We start from the raw sequence: 27396 nt of genomic DNA on the forward strand, positions 1-27396 counted from the left end.
TGTAAACGTTCATTCAACAAACGTATTTCAGAAAATTATATTCCTACGTACCCAAAACAATGTCTACAACTTCTATACGTCGTCTTTGTGACTGATAATAATATTAAATACATCTCATTACGTTCAGACAATAATTATTCAACCTCGCTTATAAAAAATACTGTACAATTTGATTAGATAACTACTGAAGAACAACAACACCACAGTATATTCTTTAAATATATAAAGACAAAACAGCTGGAGAACATTTATTTCAAATGATCGAAAGTGGAAGTTGTCGGTGCGTTTTTGAACGCTATGAATCCGCCACGGCTGAAGAGCGCGGTTTGTTTCAAATTTAATGTTGAAGCATGGGATCTCGAGGCTTCTGAATCGTGTTCGAAACTACGTAAATTTGTTTTACATACGGTCTACATGTATTCATTTAAAAGAGTATTAATTTTTTAACAAAAAAATGCACCAAGAAAAACCGTCTTTTTAATAGCACTCCGCACTAATTTAAACATGGGGTTACTTTGAATTCTCACAATATAATAAGACCTCATGGTTCGGCCATCTTGATTTTCTCCAGTTTAATCAAACCATCATGGTCCCAAAATCTTTTAGCTTGAGTTTAAAAACAACCACAACGGTGAGTCAATTTCCTCAACGAAAGCAAACAAAGGTCACTAAGTTGTATAAATAATTAACCTGTTTTCCATAGTAGTAATATTATACTGTTCTTTACAAGCCATTCTTTACTTTACTGTTAAAATGCTGGACATAAGAAACCAGTATGGCGTTTGGGAAACAAAAGAAGGGTCGTCGGTTCGAATCCCACCCGAGTAACATGCCTGTAAAAACAATTCACTTGACTCGGGAAAGTACTGAGTATACAGTGCTAACACACATCGGTGTATGGGTAAAAACCAAAATTAATAAACATAATAATTTTCCACTTGTGGTTAAATGAGAAGCCAAGAAGAACTTGAGATATTCCTCTCTGCTCTTTGCCGTTTGCAATAACTATTACACCCCCCCCCCCCAATCATCCCAAACCCCCCTCCACATCTCCCTTTTCTTCTTGTTAAACAAAAGGTTTAAATCTCACCTCAAAAATGTGACTCATTTAAAATGATCCACACCTACAATAAAATTGAATTCATCACCATTGCGCATCGCAGGTTTTCAAAGTGCACATTAATTTTATACACCTAATAATTCTATATGAGTAGCATGAACACATTGATGCAGCCTTATACATGTGGTTCTCCTCCTACATGGGGTGTGAGTTCACACCTATCCTGACTCCTATAATAAGAATGGAAACAGTTTCGGATTACATTGTATATCAAAGAATTTGTTTTTGCTAACAAAACAGTTGCTGGCAGTGTAATGTAAGGCACTTTATGTAATCTGCAATATATGCATAAACTCACAAACCTGTAGAAGTTTGAGATCGATCGGCCATCTGGCCGTGAGAAAATAGTGAAAAACCGATTACACATTTTGCATTGCATCGATTAAAAAAAATTAAAACGCTCACTGAGCGATAACTCCAAACGGGATAACTCAAAAAAGTTCATATATAAGCATTTTTTCCTGTGGAAAGTGAGTCATATTGGAGCAAGCTTTATCTGAAGAAAAAAAACCGCATCTGTTGATTTTGGTTGTTACGACCAAAACTAATCAAAGGAATGCGTGTACATGCTGAAAATAATTGTGCATGGTTATTTTCTCCTGACTCACAACGGATTAAGCCCAAATTTTCACATGTATGGTTGATCATAACAAAACATGAACACAATCTGCGACTGGATTATTATATCCAAACACGATAGCTCAGTCAGAGATATATTTCTTGCAACACAAAATAAATTGCCGCCGATAGGCGGTTGTATCAATATAATTCTTCGCTAATTTTGGTAAAACACATTATGAACATCTATAAGTTGATAATTACTCTTTGTATAGGTTTTCTCGGTCAATTTCGGCAAATGAGCAGCCAATTAAACCACCAAGCTATTCTATTTCGCGCGAAATCGAATGCTACTGAAAAAGGTAATTCGATTTCGTTTTATGATTAGTCAAATGTAATGTTGTGTCATTCGATTTTAACAAAATAATCATTCAATTTAACAATTCATCAAAGCAGCGTTCAAATTCACAGACGCTTCTTGAGGCGTGCGTGTCACGAAAAAGAATTGACCATACGTTAAATTGAACAGAGTGCTAAAGGTATTTGACTCGACTCAAAACGTATATGAATGGCCGAATTATGAATTTGAAACGCAGTAACAACTGGAGAGGCAAAACAGCTTTAATTCGAACGCATGAACATGAAATTGGCTGCTCATTTTCTGAACTTGACCGAGAAAACCTATATTATAAAATTATATACATTTATATTATATCCAATTATTAAACTACCTTATTGTAAATTTCTCAACAAAATTATTTACAACATATAACAACAATGGGACTAACCAAATTACAACAGAAACGTTGTAACAAGTGGACAGCAAAAACAAAGAAACACAAAGCATGAGATTCCCAACTTCAGAATATACTCTTTATAAGCAGAACATCTTTATAACAGGAACCTTGTTATAAGAGGACGGCAAACAAAAGAAACACAAAACCTGATAATTCAGGACTTCAGAATGTACTCTTTATAAGCCGAACATCTTTATAACAGCAATGCTGTTATAAGAGGAAAACAAAGAAACACAAAGCATGAGATTCCCAACTTCAGAATATACTCTTAATAAGCCGAACATCTTTATAACATGAATGCTGTTTATAAGAGGAAAACAAAGAAACACAAAGCATGAGATTCCCAACTTCAGAATATACTCTTTATAAGCAGAACATCTTTATAACAGTGCTCCTTATAACGAGGGTCGACTATTATTATAACAAAACCAGAAGTCCCAAACAGTGATCTGCTTTTTATAACCAAAGAAAGAGAGGGTATACCTTAAGTAAAAATGCTCCAAAAATGAATGACCATACAAATTTACTTGGTATATAGCAGCATGGAGAGCTGTTGATGTTGTAAAACATTGTCAGAAACGACCACCCTCTGAAGTAATGCAGATTTAGAAAAAGAAGTAACTTTTTTACAGACAAAAATTGAATTTGATAAAGGCTTCAGGCACGAAACCTTTCTCAGGCATCTGAAAGCACACAATTCTATGCAACGAAGGTAGTTTTTCTATCAATGATTATTTTCTTGCAACTTTGATTACCAATTGAGGCCAAATTATCACAGCTTTATGCATATTTTGGAAAACACCAATTGAGGATATCGTTCTTTGCCAGTTACTTAAAGAGTATACCCTGACTTAAAATGAAGACCCGATTGGTTATGTTAGAGCTCCAACTTACCAACCCAACATCACAAAGATTTGCTTTAATTATACATGTAGATGGTTGAAGACTTAGTGAAGACTTTACAACCTTATGAAATAAAATCTCAAACAAAAATAGAATGAGAAGCAAGACAAGCAGAATAATATTTTAAAACTTATTAAAAATTGTGTATCTGAAGATAGTAGTAAAGAATTTGTTCTACGTTCACACGTTGAAGTTTCTTCACATATATATTTTGATGGAGTATCTATTTTTGGCCATGTCTGAATTGAAGACTTTGGAACACTAGGTGGCAGCAGACTTACCAGGTAAATTTCCATTGTTTAAGTAGTTCTGAGCCTGCACGCATTACCGAGAACAATGGATTTTACCTGGAGTCTGCTGTCACCAAGCATCCCAAAAGTCTCCCATTGGCTTCTATGGCTGCGGCTATACCTTTTGGCTATGGCTGGATCATCGTTTCATTGCGTTCGGATTTAGGGCGTCCTTAGCAACACACTTAGCTACAGCCATAGCCTTAGCTGCAAACTCAGATGCGACCTTCTTAGAGTATTTCAAACAAAATGGTGTTTGAAGCATGATTTGAAGAATAAGAGTAGAATTGACGGTACAACCCCATGTAAAATATCTTTTAAGGGAGTGCTGTCTCTGAAAAGAGCCAGTTTGTTCTTGATGTTTCGAACAGTATACTCTGCTCGTCTTCATTTCGAACCATGAAATAAGTATATTGTGCAATGTTTCTGAAAATGAGTTAACGGACAAAACATAACATGCATGGATTACAAAGGTTAATTATGAGGCAATTATCCCATGAAGGTGCACATTTTGAAGACTGCAGGTGTGTGAGAAAGCATCTGCGACGTCATCGATTGGTTATTGTTTTAGTAACGAACGAAGGTGTTATTCAAAGACACTGAGCCGGGAGGCGATGCCCCTTCCCGTCCTCCTCGTCGGGCGCCCTCCATGACTGGGATTAGAAAGGGTGTCGGAAAAGTCATCGGTTATGAGAGCGGCGTCCGACCCGGCATCAGGGCTGTCCGGAACCGATAGGGCAGAGCCACTGAGCGGTGACATGCTTTGAAGGTAAGAGGGAGGAGTTGGAAGATCGTTTGATGTGAATGGAAGGTTAGTGCCGGGTAAAGGGGGTGGTGGTGGAGGGGGAGGAGCTGAGATTGCTGATGGGGGAGGTGGATTAGGCAGATCGTCATAATCTGCTAATGGATATCCGGGCATGTAACCGTGTTGGGAACTTACATCAGCTATTGGGTTATCTATCACCGCAGTGCCGGTAGTATCAGCGGCTGGGACGTCGTTGTAATCATAGGCAGGGGGGTCTGTTGAACCAACGTCGGGGACATCAACAGCTGGGGTGTCGATTTCATCAGCAGCAGGGACATCGATGGCATCACCAGCAGGGACGTTCATGGCATCAGTGGCATCACCAGCGACGCTATTCTCTGAAAACTCACCCGGCAAGTAATCCGGTAGAGAATCTTGATCAGCGGCGTCAACTGGTACGGGATTGTCAAGCTCTCCACTTTCTGAGTCAATGAGTACAAGCAAAGCGTTGCCATCGCTCTGGTCTACAGTGTCATCTGTCTCTCCACCACTGGGTCAAAAAAAATAATAATACAATAAGATATTGAAAAGTTTGCTCTGAGGTTAAAAAAGAAGCTGGTTTCGTTTAGGGCTCAATACTTGGAAGCTGAGAGCAGAAAATCAGTACTGGTTTTATGATTGCACACTGAACATTGTGTATCTTGAAGTAGAACTGACTGTATCATATCATGATGCAATGCAAGCTGGCATATTGTTCAGAAAACGTGTAATAATTTGTACAAATGAAAACTTGGTCCAGTTAATAAACAACAAATAGATAATATTGTGACGTTAACATGTAGGAAAAGGAGAAGCAAATGTTTTTTGTTCCTTCCCTAAAAAAAAACAAAAATCAAAACCATAATGGATGCTTCTGATAATGATCAAAGAGATTTAGTGACAGAGTCAAAGAGTCGGAAAATGAATAGTTCAAAATAACAGCTTGCAAACCTTTCCACAAGGTGTTCTTTCTTGCCATTGGAAGATGCTCTGCCACTGCAGCAAAACATCATACAGCAAACAACAAAGATTGTCAGGCACATCAACATCAATACAACCACACCTGCGAAATCAAGAGTAAAAATAAACATCTCAAAATAGTTTAGCGTATACTTTTACAATATGGTCTGGGGGTCGTCCGAGAGTGTCAGGGTTATCCTGTTTCCTTTATTTACGTGTTTATGTCCCTAACACTGTATATTTGGTGTAATGTATCATGCAACATCAGAGTCCAGCATTCTCCAGAAGAGGATCAGAGCATACTGATCGAAACGTCAAGTTAATCCAACGGTTCTTTTCAGAACCACCCCAACTCATTTAGAGACAGTCATTACATGGTGTTACCGCAAACTCTTCTATATCTTATTTCCACCATGCAAAGTTTCAAATCCTACTTATCCTTTTTCTCTTCTCCATTTTTTTAGGTTTTGAGGAAATAAATAATAACATAGCGAAGGTCCCTCTGACAATATTTTATTAAGTTGTTCAATATGGTTTGAAGTTTGTCTAGTATAGTTTAAAAATTTAAGTTAGTTTGGAAATGATTGATGTTGTCTTTAAAGTATAATTTGAAGTTGGTTTTGAAAGTCTGAAGTTTGGTTGTTTAGACATAAAAGTTGACACTCAAAAGTTTATTGAATCATATATTTAACAAGCGCTCTCTCCTGCTTATTAGAAAATAAAAGAATGAAAAAAATTGTTTATTCCTAAGAGGAGCTTGGTTTAGTAGTTTGAAGCTTGTTTAGTTTAGTTTGAATTTGGTTAGGTAGGAAAAGATTGATGTTGTCTTTAAAATATAATTTGAAGTTGGTTTAGTAAAGTCTGAAGTTGTACGTTGGTGGAGTTAGGTTTGAAGTTTGAAGTAAGCTTAATATAGTCTGAAGTTGTTGTTTTTGAAAGTATAGTTTGAAGTTGGTTTAAAGTATAGTTAATTTAAGTTGGCTTAAAACAGTTGGTAAAGTTGATTTAGTATAGTTTGAAGTTGGTTTAGTATATAGTTTGAAGTTTTAAAGGTCTTTTTGTTTTTAAGACACAGTTTAATTATAGTTTCAAGGTTTTTTTTCAAAAGCAAACAGCCAACGCATCGCGACGGTATCAACATTTCTGTTAGTTGGCCTATTGCTACAATGTTGAAGAACGAACTAAGGTTATTTTATTTTAATAATTTAGTATTTATCATTAAACCAAGGGATTTTCTAATTTCTTTGAAATGCATTAATAATAATAACAATAATAATAGTAAACATTTCTATGGCGCTCTACAATGAACACAGCGGCAAGAAAAACAAAATAACATTGAGTAGAAAACATTAGGGCAATTCCACGGTAACGGAAGGATGTTTTGACTCATTAAGCAACATTTAAATCGTGGATATCTTTAACAGTTTAATTAGTTTCATCAAGCAAATGTCACAGTTTCTTTTATTAATGACTGCCTTCAAAATGGTGTCCTTCCGTTACCGACCTTATTAGTATTCATATTTTATAAACTAAAAGTTTTTCAGCCAAAAAGAGGAGGCCATTTTGAAGGCAGTCATTGACAAAAGAAACTGTGACATTTGCTTGATGAAACTAAATAAACTGTTAACGATATCCATGATTTAAATGTTGTTTAATGAGTCAAAACGTCCTTCCGTTACTGTGGAATTGCCCATTAGTTAAAATCAAATGAAGCTATAAACCTAGATAACTCTCAGTTTAATTTCACAAAGAACCAAGAGTACGTGGTCTTAATTGAAAACACATTGTGCTTTACTTACAGATTATTAACTGGGTGAAGGTGAAACCAAATGTGAAAATTCCCAGTCCTGCATAAAGAAGAAAAAAGTTAAAAAGATCAGTTTAAAAGACTCAACTTCTCCAAATTTGATGTATTTTTGATAGTTTCATAATATCATACAATGTTGAAAATAAATTTGATCAATGAAAATTACAAACAGGGTGAGTCGCAAAGAACTTGAACAGGATTGGTGATTTTTTTCTTAACAAACAAAAGTTAATTGAATCACATATTTTACAAGCAATGTCTCCTGCTTATAAGGGGAAAAAATGAAATAAATTTATCATTCCTAAGAGGAGTTATGTCTGTTTTAGAAAGATGCTCATTTTGCAAGCTGTCCACTGAATGCCTTTTTATACCCTTTGCTGCTTACTCAGATATTCAGGGGCCAATTTCATAGAGCTGCTAAGCACAAAAATTTGCTTAGCATGAAATTTCTTCCTTAATAAAAACAGGATTATCAACCAAATTTTCATTTGTTGCATATTGCTTGCTACTGGTAACTCAGCTGTTGTTTGCTTATCCTGAAAACACGTGGAAATTTGGTTGGTAATCCTGTTTTTATCGAGGAAGAAATTTCATGCTAAGCAAATTTTTATGCTAAAGATTCAAAAGATGTGCCATTTGAGGCGGAGACCACAGGCAAATGCCTATGCAGGCCTGATACTTCACTGAGGCAACATAGACTGATCCATTAAGCTCCGCCCCATTAAGTATTGACCAATCACAACCCACTGCCCAACCAAAAGTCTGACACTATAAAGTCTGACATGCGTGCGCGTATGCTTTGCTCGCGCGGCAGAGTTGTGCAGAATGGCATTGGAGAGGCTCACATGTTCTTGCTCACACACATGCGCCGTGGGCGGAGCTTAATGGATCGATGTATTGCATCCATGCCCCTGGTGCCCTTGAAATGCTCCAGTAGAAATTGTAAATTTCCTCATAGGGTTTACTAAGGAGAAAGTGCCTTGGTGCCCTTGCTCTTTCAAAAATACGAAGCATCTTGCCTGTGTCTACATTATGTCCAGTGACAAGCAACTGTTGACTACAGCCTTAAATCCTTAGCCCAAGAATGTACCCAAGTCAAAATTCAAGTTGAACCTAGTTAAACTGTGTTTAACTGGAACTAGTTGAAAACCAGCTGATAAACTAGTTTAACACAGTTAAAACCAGTTGGTTTAATATGGAAAATGGACGAGTTTGGTCACCCATCCAGTAGAACCAGTTGACCCCAGTTAACTGGGTTCAACTAAAATTTTGACCTGGGTAAACTTGGCCCAATTTTATAAAGCATGTTATAAGCACAAAAAACTTGCTAAGTACAAACAACTTTTGTTTTTCGAAAATGTGTTACCAGTAAGAATACCGTACAGTTAACATTGCTGTCAAGAGATTTGCTAGGAAGAATATTTCTGCTGAACAATTTTATGAAATTGGGCCAAGCAGGTCGGATGGTACACCAACAGGGTTTAAAACTTAGTGGGAAGGATCGAAAAATAAAAGGGTTTAAAGTCACCGTACGTTCACAAACAAGATCCCCGTCGAACGTGCCGTCTTCCTGGCAGAGGTATCTTCCTGATGAGGAAGCTGGAGGTCCGTAGTTAGACTTGCAGCTTAGTGAGTAGTATTGCCCTTCATACACGAATGACACAATAGCGTCAGTGGGTTTAGAGTTAGGAACAGTTGGGACTGGACAGACAACCCGCGCTGTAAAAAATAACAATCAATATTAATCATTTCTTAACAATTTCTGGAAAAATGTTATACTGGCAGGAAAGAACAAAAATTTAAAAAATTGAACAATATTGGTAAAATAGATGTTAAAATTTCATCGGGATAAAGAATGGTTATATACCCATATACACAAACTTTTTTTGAAAGCATTTTAAGAATTACGATTAATGAGAACCTCTCATGTAGTAGAGTTAAGTAGGTGCAGTGCACTAAGCAACCACTGCCAGAAAAACCCTTCACTTAAAGGAACACGTTGCCTTGGATCGGACGAGTTGGTCTTTGAAAGGCGTTTGTAACCGTTTTTTATGAAATGCATATGGGTAGAAAGATGTTGTAAAAGTAGAATACAATGATCCACACAAACATGCCTCGAAATTGCACGGTTTTCTTTTTACCTCGTTGACTAACACGGTCGGCCATTTATGGGAGTCAAAATTTTGACTCCCATAAATGGCCGACCGTGTTAGTTCACACAGTAACAGGAAAACCAGGCAATTTCGAGGCAAACTTGTGTGGATCATTGTATTCTACTTTTAAAACATCTTTCCAACCATATGCAATTTATAAACAACAGTTACAAACGATCAATGAGCTCATATTTTCACAGGTTTGTTATTTTATGCATATCTTAAGATACACCAAGTGAGAAGACTGGTCTTTGACATATTACCAAGAGTTTCCAGGGTCTTTAAATATCTCATTTAAGGACACAAAGTGTTAAGCGTGGGACTTTAACCCACACTCTGTGCTAATCAGAAACACCAGACATATTTACATATCCTCAACATTATGAAGTTTCAAGTCTTCTGTTATAATTTGGCATGTTTGAAAAAAAAAACAGTTGTGTGGAGATTCATTGATACCTTTTCAAAGCTGGTATGACTGCAAGGGGGCTGTAGTTTGTGAGAAACATTTGAGTTTACAGCTGTTAATTAATTTATACCTCTTAGCTTGGCTGAAATGGAGTACGCTCGATCCAATATCGTCCCATCAGCGGTATCTCTTCTCTCTGGGTTGGCATCGTTGAGCATCCAACTGATCCACTGTGTGGCCTCCCCGTTTGAAGTTGCAGCCTCACTCCACACAAACGGAGAAGTCACAAAGCTGACTCCCATTATGTTACCAGGATAGACGGGTAGCCAGACTGACCTCGATAAGTTCACTGTACTTATCTCCTGGGATGTTCCTTCTATATCGATCTCCTCTTGTAGAATATATTTGTCTGTGTCGTTTACCGACCATACGCTGACTTTAAATGATCCGAGGCTTGCAGAGAAATAAGTTAAGCCGCTTATAAATCCAGTACAGTTGAAGGGGTTACCAGTGTTGAGTAAGAGAAGATTGTTTCCGTCACGGTCCCGCCTTTGCTCCACTAAGGCACCATGGTGAAGAGGGCACTCTCCTGTAAACAAAAAGCAGAAACACATAATTGGAAATCCACCCTTTTTTCTTCACACTTCTCTATTCCCCGGGGTTTGCCCCAGGGAATTACGGCTGACCTCTTCACACTATGATTGCTGTACCTAGGGCCCGGTCTGCCCTGGCAATGGGCATTCCTTTCATCCACCCCTAGCAGTTTTTTGAAATATTGGTTTTATTTTCAGAGAACTTTACCCTGTGGTTGCTGTGCTATAGTAGTAGCAGCATCCGTTGGTGGCACTGTACTCATCTCGGTTGGCATGGGGATATCCGATGGCGCAGTTGTTGCCTCCATGGGGCCAGCCATGCTAGGCACCGCTGATGGTGCATCGGTGGGGGCGTTGGTTTGGGCATTGGTCGGGGCGTTGGTTGGTGCAATTGTAGGTGGGGCAGTTGAAGGGGTTGTTGGAGAGGGTGTTGAGGGCGGCACGGTTGGCAACTCATCTAAAAAGGTAAAGTTATACAGACAAATCATCAAATAGCAGCTTTAGGTAAAAAGTATCTTGGTTGCCTGTTTCATCTTCATTCTTATAACACAATTTGCTTATTATTTATTATATTAAACATAAACAAATGGCAATTGAATCCCTATTTTTTATTTTGTTGGACAAACATTTGATGCCCATACGTTCCTGGTTAAGTGAGGCAAACCTTGGGAACCATAGGCCATCCATAGGCCCTGCTTCATTTTATGAATGGGGCACCAAGGCATTTTTTCTTCTAAGTAAAGGGCACCCTATAAAGAATCGTGAACTTCTACTTGAGCATTTCAAGGGCACCAAGACAATAACCAGGGGGCATGGAGGCATTCACCTTCATTGCGTCTATGAAGTATCAGGACTGCAAAATAAACAAAACTTTCAAAACACAGCTTGGAGTCCAAACAAAAAAATTTAGGGAAGTCTTACCTAAAGACTCGTAGCATACAACGAATCCAAAATTTCCATCTGTCGGCGAACTCGCATCAGTGGTGAACCTCAAATCAAACCCAGAGACCTGTGCCTGGAACGGTATGACCACGTCCTGTGGCGAGCCGGGTGCCGTCAAGGCCACCACCATTCCTCCCTGTGAAATCTCTAAACGATCCATGGCGTAGAGATCAAACACGGGGATCTTCAGGGCAACATACTTCGCTGTTGGGAGTGACACCGTGTGGATGTTGATTTCAACCTGGTTGATTGTCGAGTATCGTCCCGGAAATTCGCGGGAATAAATGCAACCATTCGCTGTTGACAACGCACCGTTAGATTGACCCACAGATGCTATAGAAGAAATGACATAAATAAGTGACAGTAAATTAGTTTGAGTAGTGTAATATCCAATACTAAAATAGCAAAGAAAATATACGCTGTACAATAACCTGTCTGGAATAAATGCATCCATTCGCTGTTGACAACGCGCTGTTAGATTGACCCAAAGATGCTATATAAGAAATGACATAAATAAGTGACAGTAAATTAGTTTGAATACCCAATGTCCAATAATAAAATAGCAAAGAAAATATACGCTGTACAATAACCTGTCCGGAATAAATGCATCCAATTGCTGCTGACAAAGCACTGTTAGATTGACCCAAAGATGCTATAGGAGAAATAACATTAGACAAGTGACAGTAAATTAGTTTAAATGTCCAATGTTCAATATGGAAATAGAACAAGTAAATATACACTGTACAATACCCTGTCTGAATGTCCTCCAATATCGAAATAGACAGTAGACAGACATTCAGTGGACAAACCTACGTGAGTGTCCAGCAATGTCCAATATGGATATATCAAAGTAGGCAATCGTTGTACATGAGTGCCTACATGTAGTTGTCCAATATCAAAATAAAAATTGGACATTCACTGTACAAACCTATATATAATGTGGGTGTCCCATCTCCAATATCAAAAAAGCAAAGCTGTGAACATTTGGCTCAATCGGTCATTGAAAATGCAATAAACTAATGAAAGAAAAACATCCTTGTTGCATAGAATAGTGTATTTTCAGATGCCTGTGAAAGGCTTTAAATTCAAGTTTGTGGGTGAAGAAAACTCTTAAAAAAAAACAGAATTTCAAAGGGGGGGGGGCTTTTTTTATCTATCTTCATACTGTCAACACTGATATTGTGGTAGTGTCATGGCCGAGCAGTTAAGAGCAACGGATTCAAGCACTGGTGTTTGATCAGCAGGGTGTGGGTTCAGATCGCGGTCAGGACACTTGCTACATAAAATTGGGGAGGTAGTGCTTTCTGCTCTAAAGGCTAGGCTTCGAATTGATGACACCCAAGCCTACATTTGTATGGACTGTAAAAGGGGTAACCCTGTTTCAGCCCTAGGAGTAGGTAGCAATGGCCTCTGGAAAAAAATAATTGTAGCCCACACCTTGAAGTAGCCTTCAGGCCTTATGTGTCAGGCGACTTGCATAAAAAATTAAAAAATAAATAAAAATGAAAACAGCTCTCCAGTGCTCTTAACCAAGTAAGTTTTTCTTGTCATTAGATTTGGTGTAATAAAATATACCCTGGTTGCTTAACAACTTTGGTGGAATATTGGTTTGATTTTAGTAGAGAGTCGTTTCTTCATCTGCAAGCTGCTTCAAAACACTAGACATTTATTTGGTTTTATAAGAGAATAATGATACAAAAGTTTAGATCTCTTACTCGGCCAGATAGTGTAAAATTCAGTGGATGCGCCATCGCTGGTTCCACACGCCTCTGTAGCGTCTCTCCCACACGGTGACGCACAGTTCACTGTGCTCACCAGGGGGCCTTTGACTCCTGACTCTCTGCCACACAGGCAACGGTTCCCGCTTATTGCTGCAAATCTGTTAAGCAAAAATAAACAAGTATAGCCCTCACACAATGATCTAAAAAAGCGGTTTTTTTTTTTATCTGAACAGTCAGTTAAATATTTTTTATTGAATTCATGTAACATTTGGATTTATTTCCCTTAAAAGACACCGGACACTAATGGTTATTGTCAAAGACCAGTCTTCTCACTTAGTGCATCTCAACTTGTACATAACATTACAAACCTGTGAAAATTTGAGCTCAATGAAAGGAAAGACACCCTTGTTACACAAAGTTGTGTGCTTTCAGATGCTTGATTTCGAGACCTCAGCACTGTCTCGAAATCAATTCAAACTTTTACTGAGAAATTACTTCTTTCTCAAAAACTCTATTAATTCAGAGGAAGCCGTTTCTCACAATGTTTTATACTGTACTTCATATGAGGTATAGACTGTCAAAACAGTTCTCCATTGCTCGTTACCAAGTAAGCTTTTATGCTTATAAAAATTATTTTGAGTAATTACCAATCGTGTCCAGTGTCTTTAAACAAGGAAAACTATTTTTCAACTAGTTTTGTTCGACATGATATCCAGTGCCTTTAAATGAAATAGTCGTTAAAATAGAGAAGGTATAACATTAATGAATTTATCATTGTAGTTTTTAAAGAAAATGTTGTCTGCTCTCACTATAAGGTCATTTGTGCAGTTTGTATGGATTTGATACAAATTAGCTTGTGCATATTTTTTAACTCCTAGTAAATGTGGTTTGTTGATCAAGAGTGGTCTCAAAAGTTTTTGTCTGGCAAAAAGAGACATTCATTACTAAAGCTTTTATTTGTTGGTTTTGTTTTACTTGTTTCAAATTCACCATGCATTTTTTTTCATTTAATGACCTTTTGTGGCCCTATTTACATTATCTGAAGAACAAGTGAAAATCAGCAAAACGAAATGAACTAATTACTATACATTCGCAGAGTGACTTTATTTGAATTTTTTTAACCAATGAGCACCGTTTGCGATGGATACCAGTACTTTAGAAGTTTCCATGATTATGATGTTAAATTTGCATCGGGATAAAGAATATTCACTTTAGATTAACAGGTATACAACAATGTGTGTTTGTATACTCTGTGTTTTGTAGTTCCAGTGAAAATTTGTTGAATCTCACCCAAGTAGAATGTCTGTGATTTGTTGTCACAAAACTCAGGAAAGTACTCAGGAGAGTATACAGTGCTGACACACAACAGTGTATATTGGTAAAACCAAAATGATTAAATCCATTATAATACGTACTCATAATTCCTAAATCTGCAAAGCCCCACGCAGTATTCGATAGAGTCAACACCATTTAACAGTATCTCCACTACGGCCCAGTCATGCGGATTTCCACTGTGACATCCAATGAAGTCATCAACTATTTCATGAAAAACAAAAAAGGGAACAAATGATGAGTAATTACAGATTTTTTGCCACATACTTGGAGTTAATTTCCCCTTTTTCTAGGTTTCACTTTTTCCCTTTAATTTTCAATGCTAGATAATATTTAATAATTTCATCCTTTTGGTAATTGTCAAAGCCCATTATTCTTACTTTGTGTATCAAAGCATATTGCAATTAAAAAAACACATTTTACATTTTTGGTTCATTGGCTGTTCATCATGCACAGTTGCAAAGAAATACTGACTTAAAAAATACCCTTTTGGGCAAAAAATTGAGTACTTGAAAATGCATGAAGCCTTTCTCTGATTCAAATTTCTGGATGAGAAATTGCCTCTTTTTTTTAAACTACACTTTTTTCCAAGAATCTTGTTTCTGTTAGTTTAGCTAAAGCAATTGTAGTGGCTTTCTCAAGGTCAAAAGTTGGTATCATGACAGGGATTCGAACCCACACCCTGACGCAAATTAAAATTGCAAGTTTTCAACTCAATGCAGTTGTTAAAATTGTGAAGGCAAATTCTTGAGATTCCAACATTTGTGTTGGGAGTGTGGCAAGAAATTATCAAAACATCAAACTTAAAGTTCAAACAAAGTGGTCCGTTGTCTGTCTTGTTCTGTATGGCATTCCAACAAGTTTTGTTAGTTTTGTTGTAGCAATTGCAGAGTCATTCTCAAGGCCTAAATTTAGTGACATGACAGGAACTCGAACCCACAGCCTGATGCATGTGTGACACAAATTGAATTTTTATACGATACCAGCACACATATTACGTGACATGGAAACAAATGGGTAAAAATTAATGGAAATAAATAATGTTGAATAAAAAAATACCTGGTGCAACTTTTAGTAATGCTTTACACCAATGAAACACAAGATACTTACCATAGCAACTAAGATCTACTTCAGCACTGCATGTAAAATCTTCTTGGTAGGTGAAACCCGGGCAGTCAGAAAGACGGCTGTTCGCCTCGGTACAGCCCGGGGCTTTGACAGTCGAGGAGCCTGCCGACCCGGTAAACTCTCCAGTACTTGCTCTAGTAATCATCGCTCCTTTCGAGAAACCTTTTAATTAATAATAACAATTCTATTAATAAAAACCACCAGTTGTAAAAATTAAATTATCATGGCTCGATCGGTATGAGGTTGAGCCTGACACTTATGAAAGCTCTATTTCTGAACTGTTGGACTGTGATTATGATGAGAAACCTTTTGATTATCAATAATTAGGGAAATATAATAAAAACTCCTGTAAAATGTTGATCAAGCTCGATATGAGGTCGAGCTGGCATATCAATATCATAATCTAGTCTTTGGAGTTTTTAGAGTGTATTTTTCACTTCAATAAAATCTTAACACTTTTAGCGAACTATTGGACTGTGATTATGGTGAATGCAATCCCATTGTATGTAGATCATTATCAGCTAACTGCACATTCACAATAATGCTGTGACTGACAGCACAAACGAATCTCAGTTAAATGCATGTTTTGGCTGAAACTTAAGGAATTATTTTCACTCAAAGGGGAATTACAATTCCCTGAATAAAAGAGTCTCCAGATTTTGCAGCTGGCCTCAGTGAGTTTCACCCTGATTTCATGACATGCTCTCCTTCCAAGCCCAGACCTCTTAATTGGTAAATAATTCTCTGGAATGTCATTTCTCACTCCCCTCCCCCCCCCCCCCACACTCTAGTCTCATGTGGGTTATTAGTCTCTACTCCAATAGTAAACATTGATTTATATCCACATTGTGCATAAGAGCTCATTGCTGACCTGAAACAAGGTGAAACCTTATGATGAAACCAAAAGGCTGACCAAATTAATTATCTATCAGATGATCAGGTTGTCTTCACCTCATTAAAAACAGCAATCTATCCAGCTGTGGTCTGATAGACCATGTTAAAGTGTGACCTTGTACATTCTTTGAGTATTCTGGCAGGCAAGATATTGCACTGGTCCTATGGGAAAGTTGACATTTTGTGTCATAGTTTCCACATACATCCAAGAGTTATGAAATTAAAAGCTGGACAAGTTTTGAGATGTGCCCCCTTTCATCATATCAAAAGTTGATAAGAATTAGACAGTGCAATCTCCATAAAAAATAAGCTGTGTACAAATCGTGCCTGCAGGAAGTCTAGGCTCTGTGGCTCGTTTGTAAATGTGACATCACAGTGAAAACTTAGTGAATACACCTTGAATCAAACCACACTTCTACTATGCACACAACCAAGACAAACTTGGGCTGTTCCCCCATCCCACAATACAGCACAGTAAAACCGAAGTGAAAAACAAAGTGTGAAAAAAGTGTGAAACAAAGCTTAGGCTCATGCTTGTTTAGGGTAAAATTCTGTAAAAACAAGGTGAAAAGGGACTTTAAAATTTCAAGGAGAAAAGTGGATTTTCACATCATTTCAAGATATTTGAGATGTTCATATTCTCAGTCGCAGTCAGACTCAAACAAAACATGCATTTTGGTTTCAGTGGATTTTAAATTGTAAGGATTTAGGCATTATACCACCAATCTTATCAAAATTGAGTAGTGCAAACATTGTATCCTATAATATTTCTGTTTAATTTGAACCTCACCTTAAGAAAAAAACTCATGGATTTGTGGAAGTTTTTAGGCAGTTCACTTCCTCAAAACCTCCACAAATCCAGTAGTATTAAAGGAACACGTTGCTTTGGATCGGACGAGTTGGTCAAAACAAAAGCGTTTGTAACCGTTTTTTATATAACCGTTTTTTATATAACCGTTTTTTATATAACCGTTTTTTATATAACCATGGTTGGAAAGATGTTTTAAAAGTAGAATACAATGATCCACACAAGTTTGCCTCGAAATTGCGTCGTTTTCCTTCTACTGTGCGAACTAACATGGTCGGCCATTTATGGGAGTCAAAATTTTGACCCCCATAAATGGCCGATGTGTAAGTCGACAAGGTAAAGGGAAAACCACGCAATTTTGAGGCATGTTTGTGTGGATCAATGTATTCTACTTTTACAACATCTTTCCAGCCATATGCATTTTATAAAAAACGGTTACAAACGCTTTCCAAAGACCAACTCGACTGATCCAAGGCAATGTGTTCCTTTAAATAATTATAGTTATTCACTCAACCAGGCCTGAAACTTTGAGAGGGCAATGTCACTTCCATTGGACAATCTTAAAGTCTAATTGAAACTGTTGAAGGGTCACCAAAGCCAGGACCAGTATAACAGAGGCATTGTATGGCTTCTGTGTAATTCCAAGCCTGTGAACAAACATATTAGGCCTATGGCCTATTTAACAACCTCAAATCCCAAAAAACTTAAAGGCAGTGGACACTATTGGTAATTACTCACAACAATTATTAGCATAAAACCTTACTTCGTAACGAGTATTAGGGAGAGGTTTATGGTATAAAACATTGAGAGAAACGGCTCCCCCTGAAGTATTATAGTTTTCGAGAAAGAAGTAACTTTCCACAAACTTGATTTCAAGGCCTCAGATTTAGAATTTGAGGTCTCGAAATCAAGCATCTGAAAAAGCACACAACTACGTGTGACAAGGGTGTTTTTCTTTCAGTATTATCTTGCAACTTCGACAACGACCAATGGAGCTCAAACTTCCACAGGTTAGTAAGCTTATGCGTATGTTGGGATACACCAAGTAAGAAGACTTGCCTTTGACAATTACCAATAGTGTCCACTGTGTTTAACAACCTTTGATAAAAAAAAAACTTAAAATATTTAATGAAGAAGGCTTAACGTTGTAGCCTGAGCTCGATTTGACTTTGAAAGTTTTACCTAGCTGCTTGCATACAGTATCGGAGTCTGTATGAGTCCATCCATCGTAGCAAACTGTCCGCCACACTGCATCGTGCTCAATCAGAAGCTTTCCCTCGATCCCTCGATCACTTCCAATTAGCTTCACATCACCCTCTGATGAAAAGAATCACAGATAAATAAGTATTATTATTATTTATTTGAACAATACAAAACAAACCAAAATTGCAAAAGTACAAGAAAGAACGTATATATCTATTGGGAAAAAGTTAAAGCCATTGGACACTTTCTGAACAGAACAAAAATTAAAAGTTCACAGATTTACAAATAACTTACAGGGTTTACAGAAGGTAATGGTGAAAGACTTCTCTTGAAATATTATTCCATGAAATGCTTTACTTTTTGAGAAAACATTAAAACAATATCAATTCTCATTACGGATTTATTCTAAACACATGTCATGACACGGCGAAACAAGGGTGGGTTTTCCCGTTATTTTCTCCCGACTCCGATGACCAGTTGAGCCTAAATTTTCACAGGTTTGTTATTTTATATATAAGTTGTGATACACGAAGTGTGGGCCTTGGACAATACTGTTTATCGAAAGTGTCCAATGTCTTTAAAGCAAGCTTGTAATAAATTAATCTACATAATTAGATAAATTAGTAAGTAAATAATTAAGATTAAATTTTCACCCGAATACTGAATCTGAGAATGGTTTCACAAATGAACCATTTTCTCAGGCATCAGTGAAATCACACACTTAGTGCAAGTGCAACCAAGGCAAGTTTTTTTTTTGCATTGCTTCTTGCAACTTCAAAGACCAATTGAGTCAAAGTTTATAATTTGTATATGCATATTAATAAAAGTGAGAACTTAGAAAGTTACCAAAGGTATACCCTGCCTTTAATTTAAGGTCATCCATAACAACGCCATAAGTACCACAGTCCTCGAGATCGATATTAAAATTAAAAACATGTCAATGTGTTGAGAGTCACGTGTTACCGGAAATGGTTCAAAATAAAACTTGAAGTTGAAAGCAAGTAGTCTAGATTATACTTGAAAACATAGTCGAATAATAAAGGTATAGGTTAAATTACTCAAAATAATTTAACTTGATATGTACACATGATGACGACACTATAGTTTTACCTGCAGCTAAAGACGTTGCCATCAATCTAAAGCCAACCATGAGAGCTAGACTCCACCAAGCCCTGTCATCGGCCATTTTGTAGGAACCTTCAGAAGTAGAACCTTCAGAAGTTTCTCTCGCCTTTGGCAAAAGGTTCCTAATCCAATCTGCTCTTCCTTTTCTGCAATCGTCGTGTTGCGCACTGGAGGCGTTCACAGATATACAAGCACTCGTTTTCCCCGATATGTAGGGACTACATTAAGATTTGTCAAAGGGACAAGTGAGAGTTAACTATAAAAAAAAAGAATCAAAAGTATAGGGCGAGTCCGTCTTTCATGACTCAGATAATAGCAATGGCATTGTAGTCATAATAGAAAGAAAAGTACGGCGCAGATTCGATGCTCAGTGAACCATGACTATCTATGAAGTTTCAATTTCAGTTGTCAATATCAAAGTATTAGTTTGTGCGTTCACTATGAACTTTGCACGAAATCGTAGTGGCATGTGTGTAGGATTTTCGTGTGTAGTGCGGCTAAACAGTATGGGAGTGTCGTTTCCAGTTATGAAGGAACTCCGTCGACCCCATTATGTTTGGGCGACCGACCGCATCTTGCTTATTGTTATGCAAAATTTCATGAACATTGGGCACAGGCAAGTTTTGTGTGCAGAAGTCAGCAGAGCATCAATCCAACACAGGGTATTGCCGAAACTCCGATGTTGTGGACTCCAGCTCTGACCTGGGGCTCATGTGTGCGTTATAAATTATATAAATCGCTTTTGTAAAGCTAGCAAATCAGCGGTTTCGGAAATACTCTTTGACCTTCCACTGAAAATGTACTAAATAGCGTCAATTAAACGTGAAGTGCAGTAGACCAGAATTAATTTCGATTCTAAACACAATTTTTGTCATTGCGAACAATTGCAAATTGTTGACAGGATAAGGAAAAATAAACTGTTGTTTCTAAAGTTAGTTTTTAAACTAACTAGGCCCTCGTTAAAAACGGTGGTTTGCTATATAAAAACAGTCACAACTTTTACACAAAAGGCAAAATTTTATAAACTCGGTGACATAATTAATTTGAAAGATTTTTATTTAAGAAGCTCAAAATGTGACTTGTAGATATTGGAATGAAATTGATTAAAAAATCAATGATAGATAGATAAACTATAGACCTCCAAACCGTGGCATAATGTAGGCACAATACCTCACTCCGTCAGACTAAAAATATTCCATAGAAAAATTGAGATGTCTCGCTATGCTACAAAAATACAAATGTGTACAAAGCTAGAATACTGTTCAAATACTCGGTTACGCAGCCACTAGACATACATGTAGGCCCTTTTCGAAACCACGGCTAGGGCTTCGGACTCGGCTTCAAGCTCCATCCTCACGTCTGAAGCCCTGAGCGCAAATGCAAAACACGCGCAATTGTCAAAACCACCACGGGGCCAAGCTAACCTGAGCTGAATCCAAAGCCAAAGCCGTGTTTTCGTAAAGAGCCATCAAGAGAGAAAGTACACCTGTGGGTGAAGTTTGGCATGGTCGCTCGAACGAGCACCCCCCTCCCCCCCCCCCCCCCCCTAAGCCTAACGCATGCGCACTGAGTATTTGCAAAGTAGTTTTTCATCTTTGAAGTGTATAAATCTATTTCTTTAAACCATCTTTACCACACATTTCCTATAAAAAAGGGAATTGACACCAATAAAACAGATATTAGTCCTGACGATTTGAAAGCTCACTGACTGAACATTTAGAGAGAAAAACATGTTTGATGGCCGCATGGGCTAGAATTTTACACTCTGGACCACATGACCAAGGCCAGTAGTCTTTGTGCTGGGGCCAGTCAACATTTTGATCGGACAATCCCGACGGTTCCAGCGTTTTATAATTGAATATTACTGAAGAATTATTTATAATACCTGTGTAACATTTGTATAAAATATAATATCTTTAAATGTTGACTTTGAGTCTGATTATACCCTTTAATTCTACCGAGTTATAATAATAGAAACTCCCAAAATTACATAGAGAAGGACCCATCTAGACAATTTAAAACAATCTTAAATGTATGAGCTGTTGTTCAAATAAACTTGGCGAAATCATTTCACACGATGCTTACTACAATTAACATCTTTATAGCAAGTAGGCTTTCCTTATAAAGCATTGCACAAAATCTATATAGGGTCATTACCAACCTATGACACATCGACCCTATCTTTAAATCCAACTATAAAAAATATTTTACAAATAATTATGAATTTAATTGAAATGTTTAAACTAAAAAAAAACTTACAAGTCGCACTTTCTGATCAACGATTACTCAAGGCACTACAGTAAACGAAGTTACTAAAATATAAATCTGCCTAAAACAAGTTATACAGAAATTGCCTGGAGTGGGACTTGAACCTGTTACTTCAACCAAGCCATAAGGCCACATTAAAAAAAATTGTTGATCGTCCCCGCCCGACCATTCAAAACCCCCCGACCCCATTTTTTTTTTTTTTTTTTTTAATGCGGACAACGGTTTAAAAGATGTTTAAAGAAGGTTTTTTATTCATGTTGGCAAAGCAACAACAATTCTTCAAATATTAACTTGGGCTACACTGTGCTTAGTTGTTTGAAAAAGTTTATAGAAAATTTCATCTAGGAGTAAATTTGTTTGACAAAACTATTGAAAACATCAAAAACACACAAACCCTCTGTTTTATAGTGATTGTGATGATATTATGCTTGATTTCATATTTGGCATGTCAACAAAACTTTTTAAAAAAATAAAGAAAATAAAAAAAAATAAAAAAACCTCCCTCCCTCCCCCATCCGCCAAAAAAAAAGGATGAAAATTTTTTTTTTTATGTGGCCTAATGTTGGTGGTCTCCCTTTGTTTGAATGTTTTTTTTTATTCTGTTTTTCTGCTTGCATTTGAATTTTGTTTGTTTTTCAGGGCAAATTTACCCCACTATGCTCTGCCTTCCACTCTATTGTTTTTTGTCACAATACAACATCTACTGTTTTGTGGTCATAAATAATGTTACACTGCTAACAGTGCTATTTCAAAAACATGAAAACAATGAATTGATGTTTTATACACATTGCAATTTACCCTCAGGCTAGGCCCTATTTCAAAGAGCTGCTTTTAAGCACAAAAAGTAGCTAAGCACAACAAAACAATGCTTACCAACCAAACTACCACGTCACATATGTGACGTGGTAGTTTGGTTGTGTATACAATTTGTGACTGGTATCCTGCTCATTTCTGCTTAGCAGACACTTGTAAGCAATATTTTATGCTTAAGCAGCTCTATGAAAGTGGACCCTGATAACATCAACTGCAGTAAAAAATCATGTACATGTAATACAAAGTACATGTATGTGCATCAGGGTTAGGCAACAAGGGACAACAACTTCACTAAAACCAGAGTTATAGCAAAATACTGTGTTTTACACCATGTATTATGTAATAAAGCTAAATTCTTTTCATTAAAGGAAATGTGTATTGTTATTCACTCTTAAAATTCATGGCAATAAACCTTACTTTGTAAAAAATAGGGCAGCTTTGAAACAATGTACAATGTGGTTATGGAAAAATATATCAGTTTTAATTTCCCAAATTTTAAAACTGTGTATTCCAATTATGGATTATTATTGCGTGCAAGTTCATCAGCAGTCACAACATCTGCCCCCTACCAGAATGGTAATCATGAGTTTGCAGCTGGCGGCCAACTCTTGGTGTCTAAGACAATTCCCTCAGATTTCAAATAGATAACTTCTAAAATATAATGTATTGTTTTAAATTCATTTTAATAGTCCACTCACAACATTTTAGCTTTTTACTTTGTATGGCATTGGACATCGTGGGTGCCGGAGACTACATTTGTGTGTTGACAGTAAGATGGCTCTGCACGAGTTCCTTTGGAACAGAGTGTATTTTTCTCAAGTGCAGTCTAAGATTGCTTCGGTTCACAAAGGCGTTACCACAAACGTCGCAAACATGTGGCTTTTCCCCGGTGTGGACCCGTTGGTGGTTCTTTAGGGTACTCTTATGTGCGAAATGGCCGCCACAAATCTCACAAGTGAAAGGTTTGTCATTGGTGTGAACACTCTGGTGAGCTCTGACATGGCCGGGCTGTGAGAAGCACTTCTTGCATATCGGGCAGGCATGCTTTTTCACTGGCATGATGTGGAGCATCCGGTGGCGTTTGAAACTGTCATCTCGAAAAAAGATCCGGCCACAAACGTCACAGTCTTGCCGTTTACCCTTTGTGTGGACTAGTTGGTGTCTTTTCACATTACTCAAGCATGTGAACCCTTCACCACACAGATCACAAGTGTAAGGTCTCTCTTTTGTGTGAACTCTCTCATGTACTCTCAGGCTGTATTTCCGACTGAATCCCTTTTGACATATTTTACAGCAGTAGACTTTATCGTTGGTGTGCACGTAGTTGAGATGGAGTTTCAGATTTTCTCCTCGTGCAAATGTCTTGTTGCAGATGTTACAAGTGAAAGGTTTTTCTGTAGTGTGAACACTCTGGTGCCTTCTCAAGTTGCTCTCGTGGGTGAAGGACATGCCACAAGTTTCACAAACATTGGGTTTGTCGTTGGTGTGAGTCCGTCGATGATACCGCAGACCACTTTTTCGAAGGAAATTGCTCCCACAAATGTCACACTTGTATGTTTTGTTGTTGGCATGGATCAAAACGTGGCGTTGAAGATTATACCTTTGTAAGAAGGCCTTGTTGCAGTATTTACAAAAGTATGATTTCTCACGAGTGTGAATCTGTCTGTGAATGTGGAGGTTACTCCGACTTTTGAAAGCTTTGTCACACAAGTCGCAAGAAAATGGCCGCTCGTTTGAATGTGTCCTGAGGTGATCTCTCAGATATGCTTTCCGCGCGAAATCTTTGTTACATGTCAGACAAACATAGGGTTTTTCTTCGCTCTGAGCCATTAGGATTCCAGTGGGTACACTACTTGACACTTTTGATGTAATGTTTACTTAACTTACAAAAAGATTCTTCTGTAAATCTCCTTCCCTTCCTTACGATTCACTTTACTAACTAAGCAGAGAATCCCGACGATAAACAAAGTTAAATACTGATTCACAATTACAAAAACTTGTTCAGGTTCATCAGAAAGTCAACTGGTTGGATCCATACAGGCTTGAACTCAATAGATGTGGCGTCATTGAGTTAGACATCCGGAGCATTCCAGGGACATCACTTTCTGAATCTTAGGAAGAACAGGAACTGGAAGAGTGCCTGAAGTTGGTCTGCTAGGCTCCTGGCTGATGCTGGATTTACTAGCTAAGCTATAGAGGGCAGCAAAAGAAAACAGAAAGTTAATACTGCATGATTAAAAATAATAAATGCGTATTAAAGTGCATGGTACAATTTCGTAATCGACTGCCACTTTTTCATTCATTATTATCACAAACTAAAACAAAACAGTCAATCTTCATTATTACTGTAGGTCTCTTTCGTTATACCGTGAATAGAAAACTTGTATACAATTCATTGATAGCCAAGAATCCCTTATCGATATAAAAAGATAACATCTGAGATGATGTGAAGTAAAAAAAAAAAAAAAAAATTAAAGAAAAACATTTCCCTGACTAGACGAATTTCCGCTTACTACACCTGTACAAAAGTGCATACTCAAATTCACTGTGTAGATAGATCCTGTTTCACAAAAAATAATATTCTGCTTTTGGTAGCAAAACAAGCGAACAGGTGGCAGTCGGACCTTGGTCGGACCCTCCATATGCATGATCATTGATATGGTAGGACACAGAAATTTTTCCAACAAGAAACTGATGGTTGGCGTTGTTACCTCAACAGCACATCCCCGTCACAAAGAAGAAAGCAATAAGGGTTATCGCTAATAGCAAAATATCAAGAGAGGGAGCTGTTGAACCCACACAAAGATATATAATATAGGTGATGCGTGCGTGAGCATCGCAGTAGCATATCTGCCCCATATGCGTACCCATAACGCTTTGCGGTTCTGAATCTAATAAACCTTTTAAAATCATTATTTTATTATTATAGCTCTGCCAAACCTTTCTGGTGGTCGTCAGCAAATAGCTGTTGATATAATGCTTCATTTGTACGTTGCCCCATAAATTGGTCCAATCCACTCTGTATTATTTTGACCAATATGGGTACCCGGTATGTACTGTACGTCGATTGTTGTTGTTTGCGTGTGCTATTTTATTTCTTGTAGGAGGTCCTGTTTTCGAGGTGTCCCTAAAATCGTGGCAAATCTTTTACCTCTCTGTGCGCGATGAAAACAGTCCCTAGATAAAAATTGTGTGGTTTTATTTGCCAAGCAAAGAGTCTCCTCTCCCTTGACCAAAACTTAGAAACACGTAATACTCCACTGGATATTTGCACTTGTAAATGCCAAAAGTTTGGTATTTTAGGCATTTCTACAAAGTACAAAAATATGTCATAATGTTGAGGCCATATAAAAATATTTGCCGACCGAAAAAGTTTCATCAAACACTATTTCAATTCACAATTCATGATGATCAAATCATGTGACTGAATATTTTGCTGAGCATTCTGGAAAAAAAAATACAGAGGCGTAAAGAAGCCATGTGCCTTATATCATTTTCTAATATTTTTTTAGATTTTTTTTTTTAACCCTCCGAGCAATATTATTATTAATATTAAAGTTCAAACGATCAGCTTGTTGATTCAATTATTTATTAATACGCTTTACTATAAATTTTAAGAGATAAAAAGGGGAAAAAATAAATCAGATTTGAAAGCCAATGATTATTCACACTTTTTATTAAATTATTTTTTTCAAATTACCATGGCAATTTTAAAATTTCATTAAAAAATATTTTGAATAAAACGAAGACAACTGCTGGCTATAGAGTCATACACAGAGTCTCAAAGAACACTTGTAGTCACTGTAGATGTTTCTTCCATGTATGGCTTCACCGGGAAACCATGCTTTCTTGTTTGCCGTGAAAACAGGAAAAACTCAAAACAAATGGGGGCCAGTTGAAGTCATCGACGATCGGTGTGTAGTGTGAACATTTCAATGTCCATCAAGTTTTAATATATGTTTGCATACTTCATATTAACAAAAGAAGGTAATTAGGGCATCGGTTGATATAATTTATAAGGCATCATTATTTTTTCCCAATTCAAAGAAAAAGGCATAATAGCGTGAAAACTGGTATGGTAAGGGGAGGATATATCCCGAGTGAGTAGAGCTAGCTAGCCAACATACAATCGAATCAATTATTAGCTCAAAGTCTAACAAGCTTTTTTGTTCATGCATCATCTGATTCATTTAATCATTGACTTTGCTCATGTAGTTTAGTCTGTACTTACATGTAAAGAGAAGAAGAAGAAGACATAGAATTGCCGAGCTGATGAGCCTGCTGGTATTGGTGTGGACAGTGTTGTTGTCTATAAAGTGTGTGTGCAATAATCGATGGGACTCGTTTGACGCTAGAGGGCGTTTACCAATGACCAAAGAAAAAAAAATTGTAATGACAAAAATAATTGCTCCATATTATTAGTACCATGGAGGAGTAAAACCGGTGAGCGCTGGGGAGACCCAATGGGACTTAGTGCAGGCTTGGGAAGGTGCTAATTGGGCTTAAGATAACAAAGCTGGCGATGGAACTCCTTCTAATTTATTCCTCCATGCTTGTACGCAATGTGCGATGCTTTGGAAACGTGGTTGTCTGGCTGGGGGATTCCTGGGGTGTTGGGGGGGGGAGAGGGGGATGAGCCCCTGATCAGAGCTAATCGAACGTCACACTCGCCCTCTCCCGTGGTAACGGCATGCACCTCGGGTCACCCCCCCCCCCCCCCCAAGTGAGTGTGACCCACTCCACAAGCAGGGCAATGGGGGCTGACCCGGGTGAGCCCCTGGAATGACGTCA

At 37.6% G+C, this 27396-nt stretch overlaps 2 protein-coding genes across 3 annotated transcripts; both read right to left on the minus strand.

Moving 5' to 3' along the window:
* Window positions 1–1024: 1024 nt before the first annotated feature.
* LOC139952248 (uncharacterized) lies at window positions 1025–20015 on the minus strand. 2 transcript variants are annotated; one of them, XM_071951323.1, is made up of 13 exons: window positions 19510–20015; window positions 18379–18513; window positions 15477–15656; window positions 14450–14570; window positions 13029–13192; window positions 11293–11646; window positions 10580–10828; window positions 9909–10367; window positions 8753–8938; window positions 7212–7259; window positions 5404–5515; window positions 4609–4963; window positions 1025–1290 (listed from the first exon to the last, which is right to left on the minus strand). In XM_071951323.1, the coding sequence occupies exons 1-13, from the start codon at window positions 19583–19585 to the stop codon at window positions 1279–1281; spliced, it is 2451 nt and encodes an 816-aa protein (XP_071807424.1). In that variant the 5' UTR covers window positions 19586–20015; the 3' UTR covers window positions 1025–1278. The 2 variants fall into 2 exon arrangements, with proteins under 2 accessions (XP_071807424.1, XP_071807423.1); XM_071951322.1 differs by having other exon boundaries at window positions 1025–4963.
* A 582-nt stretch (window positions 20016–20597) lies between these two features.
* LOC139952250 (uncharacterized) lies at window positions 20598–26917 on the minus strand. Its single transcript, XM_071951324.1, has 2 exons — window positions 26837–26917; window positions 20598–24795 (listed from the first exon to the last, which is right to left on the minus strand). The coding sequence occupies exon 2, from the start codon at window positions 24433–24435 to the stop codon at window positions 23356–23358; it is 1080 nt and encodes a 359-aa protein (XP_071807425.1). The 5' UTR covers window positions 24436–24795; window positions 26837–26917; the 3' UTR covers window positions 20598–23355.
* Between the last annotated feature and the right edge of the window lie 479 nt (window positions 26918–27396).

This window comes from Asterias amurensis, chromosome 20 (genome assembly GCF_032118995.1).
Source record: "Asterias amurensis chromosome 20, ASM3211899v1".
In the NCBI taxonomy this organism is placed as follows: Eukaryota; Metazoa; Echinodermata; class Asteroidea; order Forcipulatida; family Asteriidae; genus Asterias; species Asterias amurensis.

Excerpts from the sequence above, each read along its gene's own strand:
- LOC139952248 (XM_071951322.1), bottom strand. The coding sequence starts at position 19,585 with ATGGCCGATGACAGGGCTTGGTGGAGTCTAGCTCTCATGGTTGGCTTT. Across the intron at positions 14,571-15,476 it reads AGTAGATCTTAGTTGCTATG|TTGATGACTTCATTGGATGT; the intron begins GTAAGTATCTTG and ends TTCATGAAATAG. Across the intron at positions 5,516-7,211 it reads CTTCACCCAGTTAATAATCT|GTGTGGTTGTATTGATGTTG; the intron begins GTAAGTAAAGCA and ends TTGATTTCGCAG.
- LOC139952250 (XM_071951324.1), bottom strand. The coding sequence starts at position 24,435 with ATGGCTCAGAGCGAAGAAAAACCCTATGTTTGTCTGACATGTAACAAA.